Source organism: Mastigoproctus giganteus, chromosome 13, assembly GCF_048544385.1.
Source record: "Mastigoproctus giganteus isolate SK-2022 chromosome 13, ASM4854438v1, whole genome shotgun sequence".
Taxonomy (NCBI): domain Eukaryota; kingdom Metazoa; phylum Arthropoda; class Arachnida; order Uropygi; family Thelyphonidae; genus Mastigoproctus; species Mastigoproctus giganteus.
The window spans coordinates 149,958,961-149,979,955 of NC_143587.1; the positions used below are offsets into that span (position 1 = coordinate 149,958,961).

At 37.8% G+C, this 20,995-nt stretch overlaps 1 protein-coding gene across 2 annotated transcripts in view; it reads right to left on the reverse strand.

Annotated features, from left to right (window-relative positions):
• The window catches only part of dom (domino helicase), an 896,769-nt gene that overhangs the window by 218,929 nt on the left and 656,845 nt on the right, over positions 1-20,995 (reverse strand). For both annotated transcript variants that reach the window (XM_090388005.1, XM_090388004.1), the window contains one exon: positions 20,099-20,326. In XM_090388005.1, coding sequence (XP_090244131.1) covers positions 20,099-20,326 — 228 coding nt within the window. The remainder of the gene's footprint in view (positions 1-20,098; positions 20,327-20,995) is intronic.

Sequence of the window (20,995 nt, forward strand, 5' to 3'; positions counted from 1 at the left end):
TATTCTAGACCTCATCATCACCCATGAACCAGATGACATAATAGGGCTGACAGTACAGGAACAAGTAGCAGTAGTTAAAGGCAAAGGAATGGGTCATAATTTCAGGAAAGGAAATTACGACGGCTTAAGGTTAACATAGCATCTATTAACTGGGTAGATATCGCACAGAGGGTGGATACAATTGAATTATGGTATACCTTTAAAACTTTAATCACAGAAGCCTTGAATGCTTATATACCATTAAAAAAATACTCCATGAGGAAGATTCCAAGTGGGATGAACATGAAGTCGCCAGATTACTTGAGCAGAAAAAAAGACGGCATGGAAAAGTCTGTAGCTGTAATAGTGCTGCAGAAAAGGTTAGGCTGGAAAAGGCAGATTATGAGAAATTGCTAGTAAAGAGTGGGGGTAAGGAATTCTTCACATATATAAATGCAAAGAAGAGAATCACAAACCAGATGGGACCCTTATGTAATGGACGTGGGGTAGTATTGGACACCCCAGTTGAAGTTGCAGATGAACTCAACAGTTACTTTACATTGATATTTACCGAACAAAAATCCTTTGTTTCAATGAAAAATTAGGAAGTGAAGTTGAAAAAAATGTAATTAATGATGTTGAAATTTCACATGTTTATTTAATGAAAAAACTTTCGAGCATACAGGCAAGTAAGGCTCCTGGGGTTGATGGCATATACCTTATAATCTTAAGTGAGGCGGCAAGTGAGTGCATTGAACCACTGAGGCTAATTATGAGAACATCACTGTACTCAGGAGTGATTCTGTTGGATTGGAAAAGTGCCAATGTATCTCCAATACATAATGGGGGGGTTCTAAGAGTGAAGTGGGAAATTACCGGCTGGTCAGTCTAACTTCAGTAGGTAGGGGAAAATCAGGGAGACAATGATCAAGGGTGGAATTCAGGATCATTTAGATAGAAATATAGAAATGGAATTCTGAAGGATACACAGCACGGTTTTGTAAAGGGAAAATCATGTGTAACAAATCTGGTTAGCTATTCTGACAGGGGTCACTCAAGAGCTGCACTTAGGGAATAATTTTAACATTGTTTATTTGGATTCCAGCAAAGCATTTGACTCAGTTGTACATGAGCAGTTATTTTATAGGCTGGAACAGGTTGGAATCACAGGGAAAATCCTTAGATGGATAGCTGGATGGCTTCAGGGCAGGTGGTTGTGATAAATGGTTATTCCCCAGATTGGGTTGATGCAAGAAGTGGAGTTCCCCAAGGATCAGTATTGGGACCATTGTTCTTTTTGATTTTCATAAATGAAATCGATGAAGGAATAGAGGACATGATGTCTAAATTTACAGATGATGTAAAGATTCATAGAGTAGTTAATGATCACCACAAAAGGGCTTCTTCAGAGAGAGACCTAGATAGACTTTAGGGATGGACAGAAAAATGGCAGTTATGCTTTAATCCAGCAAAGTGTAAGGTATTACACCTGGGGAACCGTAATCCCAAAATAATTTATACACTTGGTGGAATTGAACTAAAGCCGGAAGTAGAGGAAAGGGATTTGGGTATTATGATATGGTCAGACATGAAGTTCTTCTAGCATTGTACACTGGTCGCAAGGAAGGCCCATGGTGTCCTATCAATGATTTATCGAACAATTGTTAGTAGAGATAAGGATGTTATAATCCCATTATATCAGGCTATTGTTAGACCATATTTGGAATACTGTGCTCAAATATGGAGGCCACACCTAAAGAAATACATTGTGCTTCTTGAAAGAAGTCCAAAGATGAGTAACTCACCTGGTGAGATTGGCAAAAGGGCTTCCATATGAGGAAAGACTGAATACGTGGATTGAAGAGTTTGGAAACTAGGAGACTTGATTGAGGACAAAATTTTCAAGGTTATAAATGATTTTAGAACTAGGGGTCATAAATTCAAGTTGGGAGGAGGGTATAAATTGCTGGAATAAGCTACCTACATGGGTGGTAATGGCTGGCAGTTTGGGAAAATTCAAAGGTTGTCTATTTCATTTTCTCTTATTAATTATTTTTTTAAAAGTTTCTTCTTTTTATTATTATTTCATTTTTATTTATTTTTTTGTGTATTTATTTTATTTTTTGGCTGGTGCAGCATAAGCCATAGGCTTCCTTGAACCATGTGACCATTCCGTTGTCAATTAGGGCATTTCTAGTTCTCTGCTAATGGATAGATTTCCTTGGGCTGCATATAAAACTTTCACAAATAAGCTCAACATTTACCACAGCCTGACCTGCACCCTTCTTATGCAGGACACTGCCAGTTCCCTTAAACTGTTCTACCCATCACTTAATGGACTTGCCTGGAGGTGCTTCAGTTTCATATTCCCAGCGATACTGCCTTTGCACTGTAACTACAGATTTAAACTTCTCTAACCAGCAATACACACATTGCTTTCTGTTGTACCATCACTATTTTAATGGTGATTGTAAGGCACAACTGTCATTAATACTAGAGACACATTGCTATACAAAACTCTTTGAGTGACTCTTTCAAATGAATAAACATTATTCAGATATCAGCTCTAGTTACTTTTTAATAATAATTTGTAATGTGGTCAATAAGTTATGGACACCCTATATTTTGAGCTGAATGGGTTATAATTTATTGGTTATTTTAGAATATATTTAAAAAGGCTTTTGTGAATTTATTGGATGACTGTCTTCTACACCAGCATGTTAGAGTGGCAACAATAGAATGCAATACTCCTGATCTGATTATCAGCAAAAACTCTTCATGCATTAAGAATCTGCAGATAAAAGACCTACTAGGTGGCACTGATTGCACCATATTAATGTGGGATTTACTTAAAGATATAATTACTGTCAAGGGTAAAGGGAAGGACTTTTGCTTTCATAAAGGTGACATAGTGGTCTCAGATAGTTTTTAAATTCTGTGCAGTGGGACTAACTGATGATTTTATCAAAAGCAAACTCTAAATGGGGAGAATCAGTGAAGTAATCATAGAATTTACTAGGCTTTTTACACCAATTAAGAGATACTATTTAAGGCTTAGATGAGACACATTACAGAGAAGAAAAATGCATGAGACGTAAATAAATTATCAAACAAATTAGGCAAGCAAAAGCACACTACAAGAAGTCTCTGGCAAAGAATGCAAAGAGAAGCAGCAAAGACTTCTTTACTTATGCAAACACTAGAAGGAAGGGGATGAATCACATTGGTCCATTAGATATGAATGGTTTAACTACTGATGATCCCATCCCGCTCAGGTTGCTAACAAACTGAATAAGTAATTTACATCTACATTCACACATTAGGAATTTTTTAGATGTCAGATACAAAAGTTTACCAAATTCTAAAACAGAACTAAATGATTTTTGTGATAACTGAGAGGATAGTGGAAGAGAAATAGTTGAAGATAAATGTAAAGAATCTTTGAGGTTGATGGGGTAGACGTGATCTATCCAATTATATTAAGGGAAGCAACAAAGGAGGTAAGTAAGCAAGCTTTTAGTCATAATTATGAGAGAATTCTTGGATTCAGGGGAAGTCCCCATGGACTAGAGATGTGTGAATGTACCCACAATTTATAAAGCGGATCAAAGGGTGATTATTAGTTGGAATTCTGTTCCAGGGATAATAATGGAGTTGTTGGTTTAAGATGTAATGGAGGACCATCTAGACAAAAATGCAATTATACTGCAGCTGCAGCATGGATTTGTTAATGGGTGATCTTGTCTGACCAATCTGATTTGATACTTTGATGCAGTAACAGAGGAACTGGATGCAAAAATAATTTTAACATCATATACTTAGATTTCACAAAAAGCGCACACAAAAGACTGTTGTAGAAGTAAGAACAATCTGGTACCGAGGACAAGATAATGCTATGGGTAAAGGAATGTTTGAGTGGGATAAGACAGAGAGTGGTTTTCAATGGGCACTGCTCTTCTTGGACAAACATTATTAGTGGTATCCCCCCCCCCCCGCCTCCAGTTCAGGGCTAGGCCATTGTTGTTTTCTACATTCATTAATGATACTGATTAAGGTATATCAGATGATAAGTTTGGCAGGATGGTTAACAACAATATCTAGAAAAATTATGCAGATGAACTACACAATGGCAAAAAAAATTTCTTTCATCCAGTCTTTCCATTCATGCACGGTTGTACACTCAGGGCAGTGGAAACAAAAACAAAAAAAAAAAAAAAAATACCTGGGTGGGGTAATTTTGCAGTAAGATAAAAATTTCTCTAAGCAGTGTAGACAGGCTGCCAGGGTAGTTCATAGGGTTTTGTCAAAAACACCCACAGGAATTTGTCAAAAAAACCCCACAGGAATTTGTCAGCAGGGATATGGAGATAGCTCAGTGTAGTTGTAATTAAATGTGAGCCATATTACAGTATGAGAGGCCTCCATAGCCGAGTAGCACACGCTATTTGAGTAGACCGAGGTTCAAGTCCCTGACTGCTAAATACAGTAGATCTGCCAACCCGCACTGGACCAGCGTGGCAGATTATGGGTCCATTTCAGTCAGCATGAATTGTTGAGGAGGCTTCCATTCTGTAGTGGGTTGATAATGGCTGCAGTTTTATTACAGTATGCGTTAGTGTGCAACTGTGTATGAATGGAAAGACTGGATGGAAGAAATTTATATAGTGTGAAATGTTAAATGTTTGTAAGCTGTGCCGGCCACTGGCACCGGCGGGCAACTAAATCAGAAACTAAATCATTTGTAAAATAAATATAACCCAGCAATTAGGGTGGAGCTTCTTTAACTTCTAAAGTCAAAGCCAGATGTTGATAATAGGCATCTGGGATGCCTAAATTTTACCTTTATTTTCATTTACTAGATCCATTTTGAAATGTCTCTCTCTCTCATATTTTGGCAACCTTTTACATCAATAATTTGTTTTATTTTTATTCATGTAAAAAAGTTGTTAAAATATATAAAAGAAACATTTCTAAAAGGAGCTGGTAACAATGAAACTAAGAACTGAAAGATGGCTTTTTTTAATTCTCAGTTTTTCTTAGTAAAAAAAAAAAAAAAAAAAAAAAAAAAAGAGTATCAAGAGATACAGACTCTTGATACTCTTAATCTGATTATTAGTAGTGATTCTTCATGCATTAAGAATTTGCAGATAAAGGAACCACTAGGTGGCAGTGATCACAGTGTGCTGAAGTGGGATTTACTCAAAGAGGTAACTACCAACAGGGGTAAAGGGAAGGGATTTTGCTTATTCATGTAAAAAAGTTGTTAAAAAATATAAAAGAAACATTTCTAAAAGGATCTGGTAACAATGAAACTAAGAAGTGAAAGATGTCTTTTTTTAATTCTTAGTTTTTCTTAAGAAAAAAAAAAAAAAGTTACAAGTGGGAAAGGAATACACATTTAATTTTTCTTTTTATTTTCTACTGGCTCCATATTATAGCTAAATAAAAATGTAAAAATTTTCATCTTTAAAATTTTATTTAGTTAAACATTTTCAATTTTATGACTGAGAAAAAGTGTTTATAATTTTCTCCAGTTATAAAAAAATATTTACAATGTTTCTGTATGTTTGGGGGGGGGGGGGACAGCTATAAAACCAGAACTAGGTCTAAAACATTTTCAGACCAACAGAACATGGTAGTCAGACTTTTACTTTTCAAGTAATGTCCAAAAATCCAAAAAACTTTCATTTATAGATGTAGTAGGAAGGAGATGAGCCTAAGCCAGGTTGGCAGGAGCAGCAGTGCGTAGCACACATTTCTTGATTAGACCGGGGTTCGATCCCATGACCACCAAATACGGAGGATGCGGAAAGGTCAGGGAATGACCACCGCATATTTCCGGAGCAATATGGCCTTAGTTGCTAATGCTCTTAAAAACCAAATAACAGTAGGAAGGAGAGTTTTGAACTTTCATTTCTGAGTAATGCCTGAATATTTGAAACAATTTCATTTATCACTGATAACTTGAGATACGTATGGAAAAAAAAAAAAAAATCAAATTTCTATTTATGTGATTTTAATGAAATTTATTCATGAAAACTTATTCATAGGAGTTGGGTTGTTATATGCACATGGACAGATGAATATGCATTGGTGTAAAACTCCAATATGGTTAAGTTCAAAAATGCTTCACTTTTCAAATACACCTGTTTTAAACTGAAGTAGTGCACATGTCCATCATAAGTCCTCACATAAACCAGTGGTTCACAAAGTGGTTGTACCAACCCTCTGAGGGGGATGGTGGGATATTACCCAGACACTAAGAGGCAAGGGGCAGATGGAGCACCATCAATGACACTGGTTGCTACTGTGTGTGTGTGTGTGTGTGTGTGTGTGTGTGTGTGTGTGTGTGTGTGTGTGTGTGTGTGTGTGTGTGTGTGTGTGTGTGTTGCTTGTAAAATGCAGTGTCAATTGCCTTTACCATTCACTGTCATTCATCACCAACGTCTGGTTGCATGAAACCTCAGTGATCACCTGCACAAGTAATCACACTGTAATTACTACAGTGAATAAAATTAAAGCCCTTGCTCTCAGCGAGTGACTATTTCACTCTGTGTTGAGAATGATGATTTTTAACACATTGCTTCATACTGAAGTTCGCTGACTATCAAAAAGCAACTGTAAGATGCTTTTATGACCTTTTTTTGATATATTGTGGAGTTTTTTTGAAGTTGCTCAGTGATGAACTCAAAGAGATCAGGCATGATGTTGCTTATTTATCAGAGCTATTTGCAAGTTCAAAAGAATGAATTTGAAGTTGCAACGAAATGACCTCAATATTATTAAGGCCAAATCTGTTGTCTCTAGATTTATTTCAAAGTTAACTCTATTGAAGTACAATATAGGCCATCACAAGCTATACCAATTTCTGAGTCTGCCTGAAATAGGAGAGGGAGAGAGAGAGAAGTAGGATACAAGACAATGATCTGCACATTTTTTGTGACCATTTGGATATGCTGCATAAAGATATGTCTGAAGGATTTGAGGATTTTCTTTTGATGGAAATTCCAGATTGCGTGATAAATCCATTTTCAGATACCGAGGAAGTTAGGGTAGATCGTCGAGGAAGAACTATTGAGTTACAAAATGACATTGAGCTGAAGTCAAAGTTTAATAAATTGTACCAAGAGTTTTTGTTATAGAAGGAAATTTCTGATTGCTATCCTGCACTACAGTGGTTAAGAAACTTTTTGTTGCATTTCCAATGTCATATTTGGTGTAACGTGAGTTTTAGTGTGGTCATCCAACTTCTCTCCAGGCAAAGAAATTGACTCTAGATTACTAAACTTGGTGATTTAAAACTTCTGCTAAGTGACTTTAAACCAGATATTGGGAAAGCTGGTATCATCTCATCAACCCCATCCACTGGACTAAAAATTTCTTGAACAGTGAAGTAGTTATTAAATGTGGTATCTAAGACTCTTGCTAAATAACTACCAGACTTTGAAAAGCTGATACCACTGGATCAAGTTCATCAAATTTGTTGAATTAATGAAACTAAAAAGTTTTAATTGGATTTTGAATAAATGTGCAATTAATTTTTATTGTTTTGAATTTCATTGCATTATTATCTTAGTGGGTCAAGAAAATTGCTAGTCTGAACAATGCTTTTTATAGGGTAGGGCACTGAGGGTGAGTTGAAATCAAGGGAGCAGTGGCTGAAAATATTGGGAAACACTGACATAAACTATAATAACATAACTATATTTCCTAAAATAGATTTAACTTTTATCACTGAATAAATATTTTGATAAAAAATATTGATATAATTAATATAACCTGATGGTCTATTCCAACTTCTAAAAGATTGGCAAGTATACATTAATGGGAAGATAGGAGTAATTGTAATGCAGTGTGCTTCCATTATGATCACTGTGTATTGGTGGGGTAAGGTGAAATTTTCACAGTATTTAGAGACACTAGAACCAGGGTGCATTTTTTGACTTGACCAATTCACAAGAATAAGAATTACACAGAATAGCTGCTAGCAACTGAAGCACTAGACAAAGCATGTTGAGATCTATGATAAACTGGGAAACATACTGCTGAGTGGCTGAGACATTGCTTACAGGAATTGTGGAGTGGATTATCTTGACCCATGTTATAAAAAAAAAAAAAAAAAAAAAGACATAAATAAATTCTCAGTAATACAGAGAGATGAATTTTAATTCTTATTTTCTCCAGATATGCATGGGAACTGAAATAATGATCATTATTTTATTTGTATTTTTTCCCCATTTGTTTTCATTTTAACGTGATTTTCTTCCATCAAATTTGGTGCCCTATGTTGCCACTAGTTTTCTTTAGACAGTGAATTGTTAATCGATGGAAAAAATCACCTTGAGGCTAACAGTTTGAAGAAATTGAAAGGCATGCTAGATTAGCATGTGTGGAAAAAGGAAAACACATAAGTTGTGTTTTTTTTGTTTTTTTTTTTTGGCTAATGGAGCAAAAGCCTAAGGGCTCCTTGCACCACATGAACAGTACTAATACTAAAATGTAAGTAGTAAAATAGCTGATTTAAAATGGTGAGGCCTAATCTCACTCACCTAGAATTTTTTTAATCTAAAATAGGCTACTATACGGAATTTATATTAACATGCATTTCATGAGAACTATAAATGAAAAAAAATTAAAATATAAAGGGTTTAATAAAAATTAAGATATTTTACTACTTAATTGGGGTATATGGGATGCATCGGAGAGGTAGTTACTTTTGAACTAGATGGTCATGTATTCATTAGAAGGCAATTCAGGAAACTGGTCCTCCAAAGGCACCCAGCTTTCATTTATGGCTCCTCGCCCCATGCCCTGGACAACTGCATTGACCTGCAGGCTAAACTAAGTGAGGATAGCCAGATATGGTGAAAGCTAGCAAGGGGCAGCAGTCTTGCTAATAAGTGACACTAGTGTTGATTGGACAGATCTGCTGGCAGTGACAACCATATTTACAAACACATTCACAATGACAGAACTGGTTGTAAAACTATGGTGCAAAAGAAATGGGAAACTACTCTACCATGGAGAGAAAACTTACCAAGACCCCAAGTATACAGCATCTCTTAAATGGGACAGGGGTGTGAAAAATCTCTGGACTCAAAATGGTGGGCAACAATAATAATACCAATAAGAAACACAAGAATGAGACTTCCATAAAGATTGGAACTTAGAATACAAGAACATTGATGAAAGTGGAAAAATTAGAAGAACTCAAAGAACAAGTAAAGAAAAAGGACATTGGAATAATGGGAGTCAGTGAAGTTCGGTGGCAGGGAAGCGGTGACATATGGAGCAGTGACTACAGATTTATATACAGTGGTGGACACAGAGGGGAAGAAATGGGGTTGAACTTCTGTTGACAAAAGAATGGGGGGGTAACAAACACCTAACCCTTAGTGATAGAGTGCTGATGGTAACAGTGGCAGAAAGCCCAGTAGATTTAAACATAATGGTGGATTAAGGTGCAACTGTGATGAGACAGAAATAGTGTATGAACAACTGGACAAACTAACAGGGATAGTAAATGACAAAGAAAGCCTAATCATAATTGGGGATTATAATGCAGTGGTAGAACACAAGGAGGGGCATATGAACAAGCAAGACCATTTCAACTTGGAAGAAAAAATAAAAGGGGAAAAAGACTATTAGAGTTTTGCAAACAACAAGGATTAATTGTTCGCAACACACTCTTTGAAGTACAAAAAGATGATGCTTCACCTGGAAGGCCCCAGTAGACCTAGAGAGATACCAGATTCAGAGCCAGCACATTCATTAGGCAAATCTAGGTGGTCACCTAGGTTGCAAAGGTCTTAGGGGTGCATTCCAAATGAATGGGTGGGAATAGGTAAGCTTGTTGGTAGGCAGGGTGATGGATAGATAGGAGGATAAATGGTACAGAATACAACTGGGGAGCAAATTTTAAGTCTCGCCTAGGATGCATGAAACCCTTGTGCCAGCTCTGACCAAATTGACTATGTTTTAGTGAAGAAGAGATATAGAAACCAATTAAAAGCTTGATGCAGTCATCCGGGAGAAGATATTGAAAGTGATAACTCACTAGTTATTGCAAGATGTGAGCTAGGGCATAAGAAAGAATAAAGAATAAAAGGTGGAATTTGAGACTATCACAAGGACATAAAGTGTAAGAAGAGTTCAAGAAAGAAACACAGAACAGGCTCCAGGTCTATCAGTACCCTGTGCGAGATTTTTTTGGTAAACTCTCTCCAACTTCCTATTAAGTTTATGCATTATACGTTTACTATAACTGAAAAATACTTACTTTTTTATTTTAAAAAAAGAAACAATGAATGAGAGCCCCCCGAAGGATAGAATCAAATATCATTCGAATGCATGATAACTGAAATCCGAACTCTTCTGAATTGCTTGAATCGGAATGTAAGATTGACTTCATATCGCAACTTGAGAATTACAGCAAATCAGTGAATTTGTGGGGTCTTTAGGAGGGTGCAAAAGAAACAGATGCAAAACTTGCAACAACAACAACAAAGAACAGAATGAATGGAAGTCAATGAAAGGGACTCTGGAAGATACAGCAAACAAAGTAATCAGACACACTAGACTACAACCAAGAAAGTCATGGATAACAAGTGAAATTCTCAATCTGATTGTAGAAAGAAACAAAGCAGGAGAAAGAATACAGCCGAAGGACAAGAACAGTACAGAAGACTAAGAAATAAAGTGACAGACGAAGGCAGAAGGGCAAAAGAAATATGGAGGGATGACATATGCAATGAAGTTGATGATAATTTAAACAATGGAAAAACTGACATAGCATATAAAATGATGGCCATACATACTCGAGACCCTAAAACCAAAAGCACAGCAATAAGAGATAAAGACGGAAAACTACTGATAAGAAGTGGAGACATAAGAATTAGATGGAAAGAATACCTGGAAGACCTCTACGATGGGAATCAAATAAGTGAGGAAGCCTTGGAGGCAGAACACAAGGTAAAAGAGGATTGTTTGGGGCCAGACTTAATAGAATTGGAATATAGAAAAGCTCTAAATGAGATCCCCAATGGAAAAGCAGCATGGACAGATAAAATTCCAGATGAATTGTAAAAAATAGCAAGAGACAAAACAAGGAAAGAAATGTTTAATATCATAAAAGCACTTTATGAAGAAGGAAAAGATGTGATGACTTTTTCAAAGCTGGACAGTGACATTGCCAAAAAGAGGAAATGTGGCGGAGTTGTTGTTGTTGTTATTTGGTTTTTAGGACATTAGCAACTAAGGCCATATTGCTCCGGGAATATGCGGTGGTCATTTCCTGACCTTTCCGTATCCTCTGTATTTGGTGGTGACGGGCTCGAACCCCGGTCTAATCAAGAAGCGTGTGCTACGCACTTCTGCTCCTTCCCACCTGGCTACGGAGGTGCCTTGCGGCAGAGTGTAAAAACTGCCGAACCATAAGTCTGCTTAGCCATGCATCCAAAATACAACTGAAAAAAAAAAACAAAAAAAAAAAAAAAAACAGAATTAAACCAAAAACAGAACAACTTTTAAGTGAAGATCAGTTTGGTTTTCGAAATAGATGAGGAATACGAAAGCCATTTTGGTGCTACGTTCAATAGTAGACCAAAGAATAATCATCAACATAGCTTTTATTGAACTTGAAAAAGCATTTGACAATGTTCTCTGGGAGAAGCTTTTCAGAGCCATGAAGAAGGCTTAGTTCGATTGGAGAGATCGATGAGCTATTAAAAAATTATATGAAAATCAAACAAGAAAAATTAATTTCAAAATAATGAAGTAACAGCCAAGATAAGAAAAGGAGTTAAGACAGGGGTGTGCAGACAGGGGCTTAGAGGGGAACAGACATTCTGTGTGTTTTTAGACAGTCTAAAACACTAATGGATCCAATATCTTTCTATTTCAGAAGATTTAGGAGAAGTCCGGTTAGCCTGCTTCCCTAAAATCCACTCATGCACACCTTCTCGATGCTAAGCCCTGTTATGTCACTCAGGTGGCAATGAACGTGTACAGTGGTTCTCTTCAAGACGCCTGGTCAGCGTGAAGAGGAAAAGATCAAACCCTCCAGCACAACAAAACAAATGGCCTTCAGTCCCCAGCGGCTTTCACTCCCCCTCTTATGGCAATGAGAGGATCAGAATGGAAGTAGGGGGTGCTAAGAATCTCTGGGTACGACCAGGCTGCCATGAATGGAAATTGAACTTAGGCCTGTTACAGCGTAAGATTGTTCATCGGTGAAGACAGGATATTAGAGCTGGAAAAGGAATTAGAAAATGTGAATTGGAATATCATTGTTTTTTGGCTGAAACAAGAAGAAGAAATGAATCACTTAAAAGTTATTCAAGTGGAAATCTGCTGTACACCAATGGAAACAGTGAAAGGAGCAAAGGTGGAATTGGTCCATAAAGATATAAAAAACAACATTTTGGAATTCAAAATTACATCACCAAGAGTGTCAAGACTACTACTCAGGATTTCTAAGAGGCACAAGCTAAAGGTTATAATGATTTATGCATCACTATCGAGCCATGATGATGAGAAGACTGAAGAAATGTACCCCGAAATTGAGAGTCTTCTAGATGAGCAGAAAACCCACTACACTTATCATGGGGGACTTCAATGCTAAGGTTGATTTTGTTGTTGTTATTAGGAGCATTAGCAACTAAGGCCATATTGCTCCAGGATATGCGGTGGTCATTCCCTGACCTTTCCACATCCTCCGTATTTGGTGGTGACGGGCTCGAACCCCGGTCTAATCAAGAAGCGTGTGCTACGCACCGCTGCTCCTTCCCACCTGGCTACAGAGGCGCCGCTAAGATTGAAAAGGACAAAACAGTGAGAAAGGGGAAAGATGTGGAATTTGGAGAATCTCGTGGAATGCCAGTAATGAACATTATTTTCAAGAAAAGGGTGAAGAGCAAGTGGACAGGGAAGATCCAAATGGATTAACAACTAATGAAACCAACTTCATCCTAAATAACAAAAGATTTTTCTTGAATAATGTTACCCTCCTGAACAAGGTAAATGTTGGAAGTGATCACAGAATGGTAAGATGCACATTTGATACAGATGTAAGAAAAGAAAGGAAAAACTGACTCGAATAAATAATGTTATTTGTTATTTGGTTTTTAGGAGCATTAGCAACTAAGGCCATATTGCTCCGGGATATGCGGTGGTCATTCCCTGACCTTTCCGCATTCTCCGTATTTGGTGGTGACGGGCTCGAACCCCGGTCTAATCAAGAAGCGTGTGCTATGCACTGCTGCTCCTTCCCACCTGGCTACGGAGGCGCTCTCGAATAAATAATATGAAGGTCTTTGAGATAACAGAAGGGAGGGGGGAAAAGCAGAATGTACTGGAACTTAAGAACAAGTTTGAGCTTCTGCAGACTGATCAGGACCAAGATATCGATGAGGAATATTACAACTTTCTGAAAGTAATAAAGCCCAAGAAACCTATAGGTGAAAAGAAATCCAAAGAAGAAAAAATTAGTCAAGAAACACTTAGTACACTGAGTTATGCAAAGCCATTAGCAAGAGACTCAGAGAGGACATAAGAAGATTTAACACAAGAAAAGTAGAGCAAGCATTAAGGGAAAACACAGGTCTTAAATTAGCCGCCATGAGCAGTAATACAGAAAGACAAATGATATTGAAACTGAAGAATAGCGATGGTGTACTTATAAAGAGCAGAGAAGCCTTAATTCAAATAGCAGAAGACTACTATAGAGAATTATACAAGGAACGAGGGAATAATGCCAGCAGTGGTGAAGATGGATCGCAAACTAGTAACACATATGACATACCTGATATTCTTCCTGATGAGGTAGAACATATGTTGAAGAAAATGAAGAATCAGAAGGCCCCCGGGGGAAGATGAAGTTACTGTAGAGTTGTTAAAATTGGGAGGAAGAGACATAACACAAAAACTGGCAAGGCTCTTCAAAAAGTGCATTAGAAAAGGTGTGACGCCTAAGCAGTGGAATAATGCAATCATAGTTTTGCTGCATAAGAAAGGAGATAAATCAGAAACTGGAAATTATAGACCAATTAGCTTGTTATCCCACATCTACAAGTTGTTCACAAGGGTCATTACTAACAGATTAGAAAGAATACTTGATGAGAATCAACTGAAAGAGCAAGCTGGCATTAAGACAGGATTCTCAACTATGAATCACCTTCACATAATGTCACAGCTAATGGAGAAAGCAAATGAATATAAAACACCATTATGCCTGGCATTTGTGGATTATGAAGAGGAATTTGGCTCCATACAGCATAAGGCAATGTTTTGGGCACTAGAAAGACAAAGCACAGATACCCCATATATCATGATTTTGAATAAAATATATGAAAACACTACCTCCTTTATTAGACTAGACAAAGACAGTAGCACATTTAAAATTGAGAAAGGAGTTCGACAAGGAGACACAATATTTCTGAAGTTGTTTACTGCTGCCCTTGAGGAAGCTTTCAGAAGATTAGAGTGGTTGCAGAAAGGAGTCAATGTGAATGGAGAGTACCTAAACCATTTACGATTTGCAGATGACATTGTGGTCATAAGCCCCGATCCCAGAGAATTAGAGGAAAATCTTAATCAGTTATGCAGAGTTAGTAAGGATTTTGGCCAAAGGATGAATATGGCTAAAACAAAAGTAACGATAAACAAGTATGCCACAGAAAGGGATATAATGATTGAAGAAGCAGTAATTGAAAAGGTGGAGTCATATATATATCTGGGACAAGTCATTGGCTGTAAGAATGATAAATGGCTGGAAGTCAAGAGAAGAATAAATTTTGGATGGATAACATTCAGGAAATATAGTCATACTGAGGAGCAATATCCCAATTTGTCTGAAATGTAAAATAATGAACAATGTATACTCCCCACTGTGACTTATGGAAGTGAAACTTGGGCACTCACCAAAAGAATGGAAATGAAGCTGAGAATGGAACGAATTATATTAGGAATCAGACTGTTAATAAGAAGAGAAACACATGGATTAGGCAAAAAACACAAATAAAGGACATTCTTATTAAAACTAAAGAACTGAAATGGTCTTGTGCAGGACACATAGCTAGAAGACATGATGACAGATGGACTAAGAAAATAACAGAATGGTACCCAAGAGGAACTAAAAGAAAACCTGGAAGACAACGGCAGAGATGGACAGATGAAATTCACAACTTTGTGGATAGTAAATGGATGGCCATTGCACAAAACAGAAGGAACTGGAAAGTTGCTGGAGAGGCCTTCATCCTGCAGTGCATTGAAAATGGCTGATGATGATGATGTGCATTATAACCATTACTACTTAACTTATACATGGAGGATGCTTTAGAGAAAGTGAAGTGTAAAATTAAAGGAATAAGCATAGAAGGAGTTCTGGTGCAATTCATACATTTTTCAGATGATATAATTGCCCTAGCAAAGATTTGAAAAACACAATAGAAGTAATGGAAGAGTTTTTTTAGATTATGGGTTCAAAATTAACACAAAAAAAAAGACAACAATGACTGCTGGAAAAAAAATCAAAGAAAACCAGACAAGACAGAAATACATAACAAGAAAATTGAACAAGTTTATTTGTATATCAGGGAAGCAAAATACAAGAGGATGGCAAAAGCCTTTCAAAAATAAAAAGAATTGCAATAGTGAAAGAAGCACTTAGGAAAAAAAAAATCATTCATTGCAAGCAAGATAAACAAAGAAAAGAGGAGGAGATTTGTGAAAACTTATGTATGGAGTATACTTCTGTATGGATGTGAAACATGGTCAACAACAGCAAAAGACTGGAGGAGAATTGAATTAAGATGTTTTTCTGGAAAACCTTGATGAAAATTAACTGGAGAGACAAAAAGACAAATGAAGAGGTCCTCAGAGTAGCTGAGAAAAAAGAACAATCAAGAAAATCATAATAAAGAGGAAGATGTGGTTCCTAGGACATCTCTGGAGACAATGATTGAATGGTATACATACTAGGACAGCTTGAAGGGAAAAGAAGCAGAGGACGACCAAGAATCACACCACTTAATGACGTGCTCCGTCTCTCAAGAATGAACTACAGTGAGGCAAAACAAAAATCCCAAATCAGGGATGAGTGGAGAAAAAAGATCTCTATGGCAACAGGACTATCAGGCCCCTAGAATGATGATGATGAGTACTTAGTCATTATTACTGACAATACAGGATTTATAATTAATATAATTTATAATATACTATTATAATATATTACATTATACTGTTATACAGGGGTGATTCACTACCAGTGCGACAAACTTGCAGGAGGTGTAGGGGGCACAAAGATGAATCGGAATCACATAGCATTTCAGGGTCCAAAATGCCTTCGTCATGCAATAGAGGACGTTGAACGGCAGGTCGCGTGAACAGCGATCCCGCTGGAAGTCAGCATTTGCGAACCGGTTCCCGAGGCAGTAGGATGGACGAGTATTCAAACGTTGAATTGGCCAATATGCACCTCGCATATGGAGCTGCGGACTGTAACGGGCGCGCTGCTCTGCGTTTGTACCAGGAACGGTTCCCGCACAGGCGTGCTCCTCATTATACGATTTTCGCACATGTGCACAGAAGGTTATGTGAGACTGGTTGTTTCACGAGAGGTACCATGAATCGAGAGTGAACGACGAGGACGCCAGACAATGAGGAGAATGTCTTGCAGAAGGCAATCCGAGTTCGAGTACTTGAGCGATAGGCCAACGATTGGGTATTTCCCAATCCACTGTATGGAGAATACTGTCAACAAACCAAATCAGTTCATACCATCTGCAACGCGTCCAATCATTGGAGCCTGTGGATTATCCACTCTGGAGGACTTTTGCTACTTGGTTTCTTCAACAGAAACAGTTCGCAAATGCTGACTTCCAGCGGGATTGCTGTTCACGCGACCTCCCCTTCAACGTCCTCTACCGAATGACGAAGGCATTTCGGACCCTGCAATGCTATGTGATTCCGATTTGTCTTTGTGCCCCCCTATACCTCCTGCAAGTTTGTCACACTGGTAGTGAATCACTCCGTATACTTATATTGTATACTATTATAAAATTACATAATATGATAATATCAGTACTAAAATTAGTACTGATATTATCATATGCAGTAAAACCAGTAAGTCAGTTACAGTTAGAGTAACCTTCTGTGACTTTGATGGCACCTCTGTAGCCAGGTGGGCAGGAGTGGCAGTGCATAGCACATGCTTCTTGATTAGACAGGGGTTTGAGCCCGTGACCACCAAATACGGAGGATGCGGAAAGGTCAGGGAATGACCAATGCATATCCCCGGAGCAATATAGCCTTAGTTGCTAATGCTCCTAAAAACCAAATAACAACAACAGTGACTTTGAGCTTAAGACTCTGTTGTGTTGTTGTCTGCACCTATTCCAAGAGATCCACATCCTTCTTAAAATAAGGCTTCCACACCTGCACGCAGCTCAAGGTGTGGTCTAACCATTACCTTGTGCAATGGAAAAATGTCCCTACTGGAAAAATTCCCATATGTCATTAACAGAACACCATGAGCTGTCCTAGCAGCCTGTCTGTACTACTCATGAAACTTTATGTTTCACTTTACAAATTAACTCTAGGTATCTTTCATTCTCTCTACCTTGAGTGTATTAACACCCAACTGGTATACACTGATGAGCCAAAACATTATGACCACCTCCCTAATATGATGTTGGTCCTCCATGTGCAGCCTAAACAGCTCATACCCAGCAAGGCACGGACGCTACAAGATTTCTAAATGTGACTTGTGGTATCTGGTACCAACATGTAACCAGCAGATCCTTTTAACTCATTTAAGGTCCGTGGTTGAGATACCACAGATTGGAGTTGCTGTTCCAACACAAACCACAGATGTTCGATGGGATTGATGTCTGGGGAATTTGGAGGCCAGGGCAATACCTAGAAGTCTTCCTCACATCCCGCGAACCAGTTTCGAACAATTCAGGCGGTGTGGCATGGTGCATTATCCTGCTGAAAGACAGCACCACCAGAGGGGAAGACCGTTGCCATGAAAGGGTGTACCTGGTCAGCAATGATGTTTAGGTAGGTGGTAGACATCAGAGTGCCCGGCACATGGATGACTGGATCCAGACCATCCCAGCAGAACATTGCCCCAAAGCATGACACCGCTGCCACTGGCTTGTTTTGGTCCCACGGTGCATCCAGGCGCCATCACTTCCCCAGGCAAACAACGTATGCATACCCGGCCATTCACATGGTGCAACAGGAAACACGATTCATCAGACCAGACGACCTTCTTCCAATCACAGTTTCAATGCTCACGTGCCCATTGTAGGGGCTGTTGCTGGTGAACCATGGTTAGCACAGGCACTCAGAGCTGTCTGTGGCTATGCAGTCCCATTTTTTGGAGGGTTCTCCTGCCACCAGCATTCCAATTACTGGTGATTTGTGCTACATTCACCATTCTGTTGCCTCGTACCATCCAGGAGAGCCTTCGCTCACCTTGAGCATCGATGAGCCGTGGTTGTTCAACACCTAGCTGGTGTTTCGTGGATTCCCCTCCTCAGACCACTTTTGGTAGGTACTAACCACGGCTGACCATGAGCACCCCACCAGGCGTGCCATTTCAGATATGCTCTGACCCAGTCGTCTGGCCATTACAATTTGGCCTTTGTCAAACTCACTTAAGTCTACTGCCTTTCCCATCTGAAGAACAAGAGTAACACATTAATGGAGCTCAGTATCAGGTGTTTTTTATAAGGTGTCCTGCCCCGCACATGTGCTGTAGTTCACCTTCAGTTGCTTCGATTTGCATAACAACTTGCTGGTCATAATGTTTTTGCTCATCAGTGTATGTTATTCTGGGATTTTTGCTGCCCATATGCAGTGCTCTGCATTTATCAATGCCAAACCATAATTGCCACTTCTCAGTCTGTCCATCCAATTTTTCTAGGTCTTGTTGCAGTGTAGTATTCCTTGATTCCTGTCATTAACTCTGCTGAACTTTGTATAATCTGCAAACTTAGCTTGAGATGCCTCGATCAATACTTTTCATAAATATTGAATACATTTGGGACCCAGCATATACAATGGACTCCACTAATAACATTAGTCCAAGAAGAGAATAGTTCCTGTTTATAACCACTCTCTTTCTTCTGTCACTCAACTCTCCATTTATCCCCTCAACTATCTATTTATGAGACCACTGTCTCTGCAGTGGTTACTGACACAACTCAAGATGTTTTCTGCACCATTCAGAACTGCTGTCAGCAACTGCACCAATAGTAGCAAAAGCTGCATTGTTACTCAAGAAGTAAATGTGTCTAGGTCGTTATTTTTAATATGCAAGTCCAAGAACTTTTTGATAGTACCAAATTTGCTCTATTTGATGGTGGAATGATAAATAATTAAAACCAAATGAATTATCCCTAATCGGTGACAGTGACCTACAAGTTACCAACCTGTCCAATATGTCCTTAAGGACCTACCTGTTAAAAGTACTAGTGTTTTTCCTCAAAGAATTAGATATGCATCATCCACATAAGAGAATACCAAACTATGTATGCAAAGGGATAAGACAACAATGCTACTACTGTGCTTGTTATATAGATGTCTCGCACATGTTATGGAAATGGGAGACCTAATCATTTCCTAGGTAAAAGTAGTGATGGGCATAATCAATTATTTTGATAATAGCAAATCATACAATCATTGCGATTATATCATTTTAATATAAGTAGTTCATAGCTACTAATAATCTGATTATGCCCATCACTAGAAAAAAGTATAACACAGATATAATTCATTGTGTCTGATAGCTTCTGTAGTCTACTTTAATTTTATATTTTCCTTTATCAGCATGATAATTAATTAAGCATCTCTAAAAAAAAAAGGTTAAGTATGTTTGACATGGTGAACCATGTACCTTTGAGCAGATATTAGAAATTAGAATTAATACTCAAAATTTTAAAAGTATATATATAGAGATCTCTTTTGAAGAAGTTATTTACAAATGTTGGTAATATTATTCATTTATTATTCAAAAATAAGAGAAAACTGATATAAATGAGCAGAGCATACAATGTAAAACAGTTACCTCACAATGGACGTCATGTGAAGGACAATAAAATTTTGGTCTTACCTTATATATACCTTTTGTCTTTTTTTGCTTCTTGGGATTTGTATCATATAAGATTTTTCCTTCTTCTCGTGGTACAATAATGCTTTCGTATCGATTCTTACTCTGTTTGGGAGAACGATAAGTGCGACTTACTGAGTTTACTGCATCAGCAACAAGGTCCCAGTTAGGAATGTGACCAGGTGATACAACTGTCAGATTCAGAGGCAATTCTTGCAAATTCTGCACAACCTAGATAGATAGAAAAAAAAATTGTTTTCCTATCAAGGTTGATGCAAAATATATGAAATGGAATTATGTCCACATTTATATGAATTATAATATTTAATATATTAAAATAGTTACATATTTTATATTTATAGCATTATACCAACATTTATTAAATCAATCTTTATTACAGCAATATCAAAATTCTAACATGATATATGTCTCAATTTTTAATGCATTGGCAAATGTATGCAAATTCAATTACAATTATTAATTACAGCAGGGGTATTCAAGCTTTTTTGGCTAGGGGCCAAAGTAGATAAAATGCTGAGGGTCTCAGGCTGCACCGGTTCAAACCGGAAGCAGGCCAAACAGCTCCTTACCACTAATCATATTATTTTAGAAACAGAATTAAATTTTTGTTATCAATATTAAATAGACACCAGATTATATGAATCTGCATATCTCCATATGCAAATATACCTTGCTTTTATATTACAAGCCAAAACATTATGACCATCTACCTAATAGTGTGTTGGGCCACATTTTGCCCTGATAACCACCTGAACCTGGTGTGGAACTGAAACTATGAGACTGTGGAAGGCATCCACAGGTATCCACAGCCTGGACCATATGGACAGAAGGATGTCGTGACTTCAGCAATGGAGTGAGGCACTGATGTGGACTGGCAAA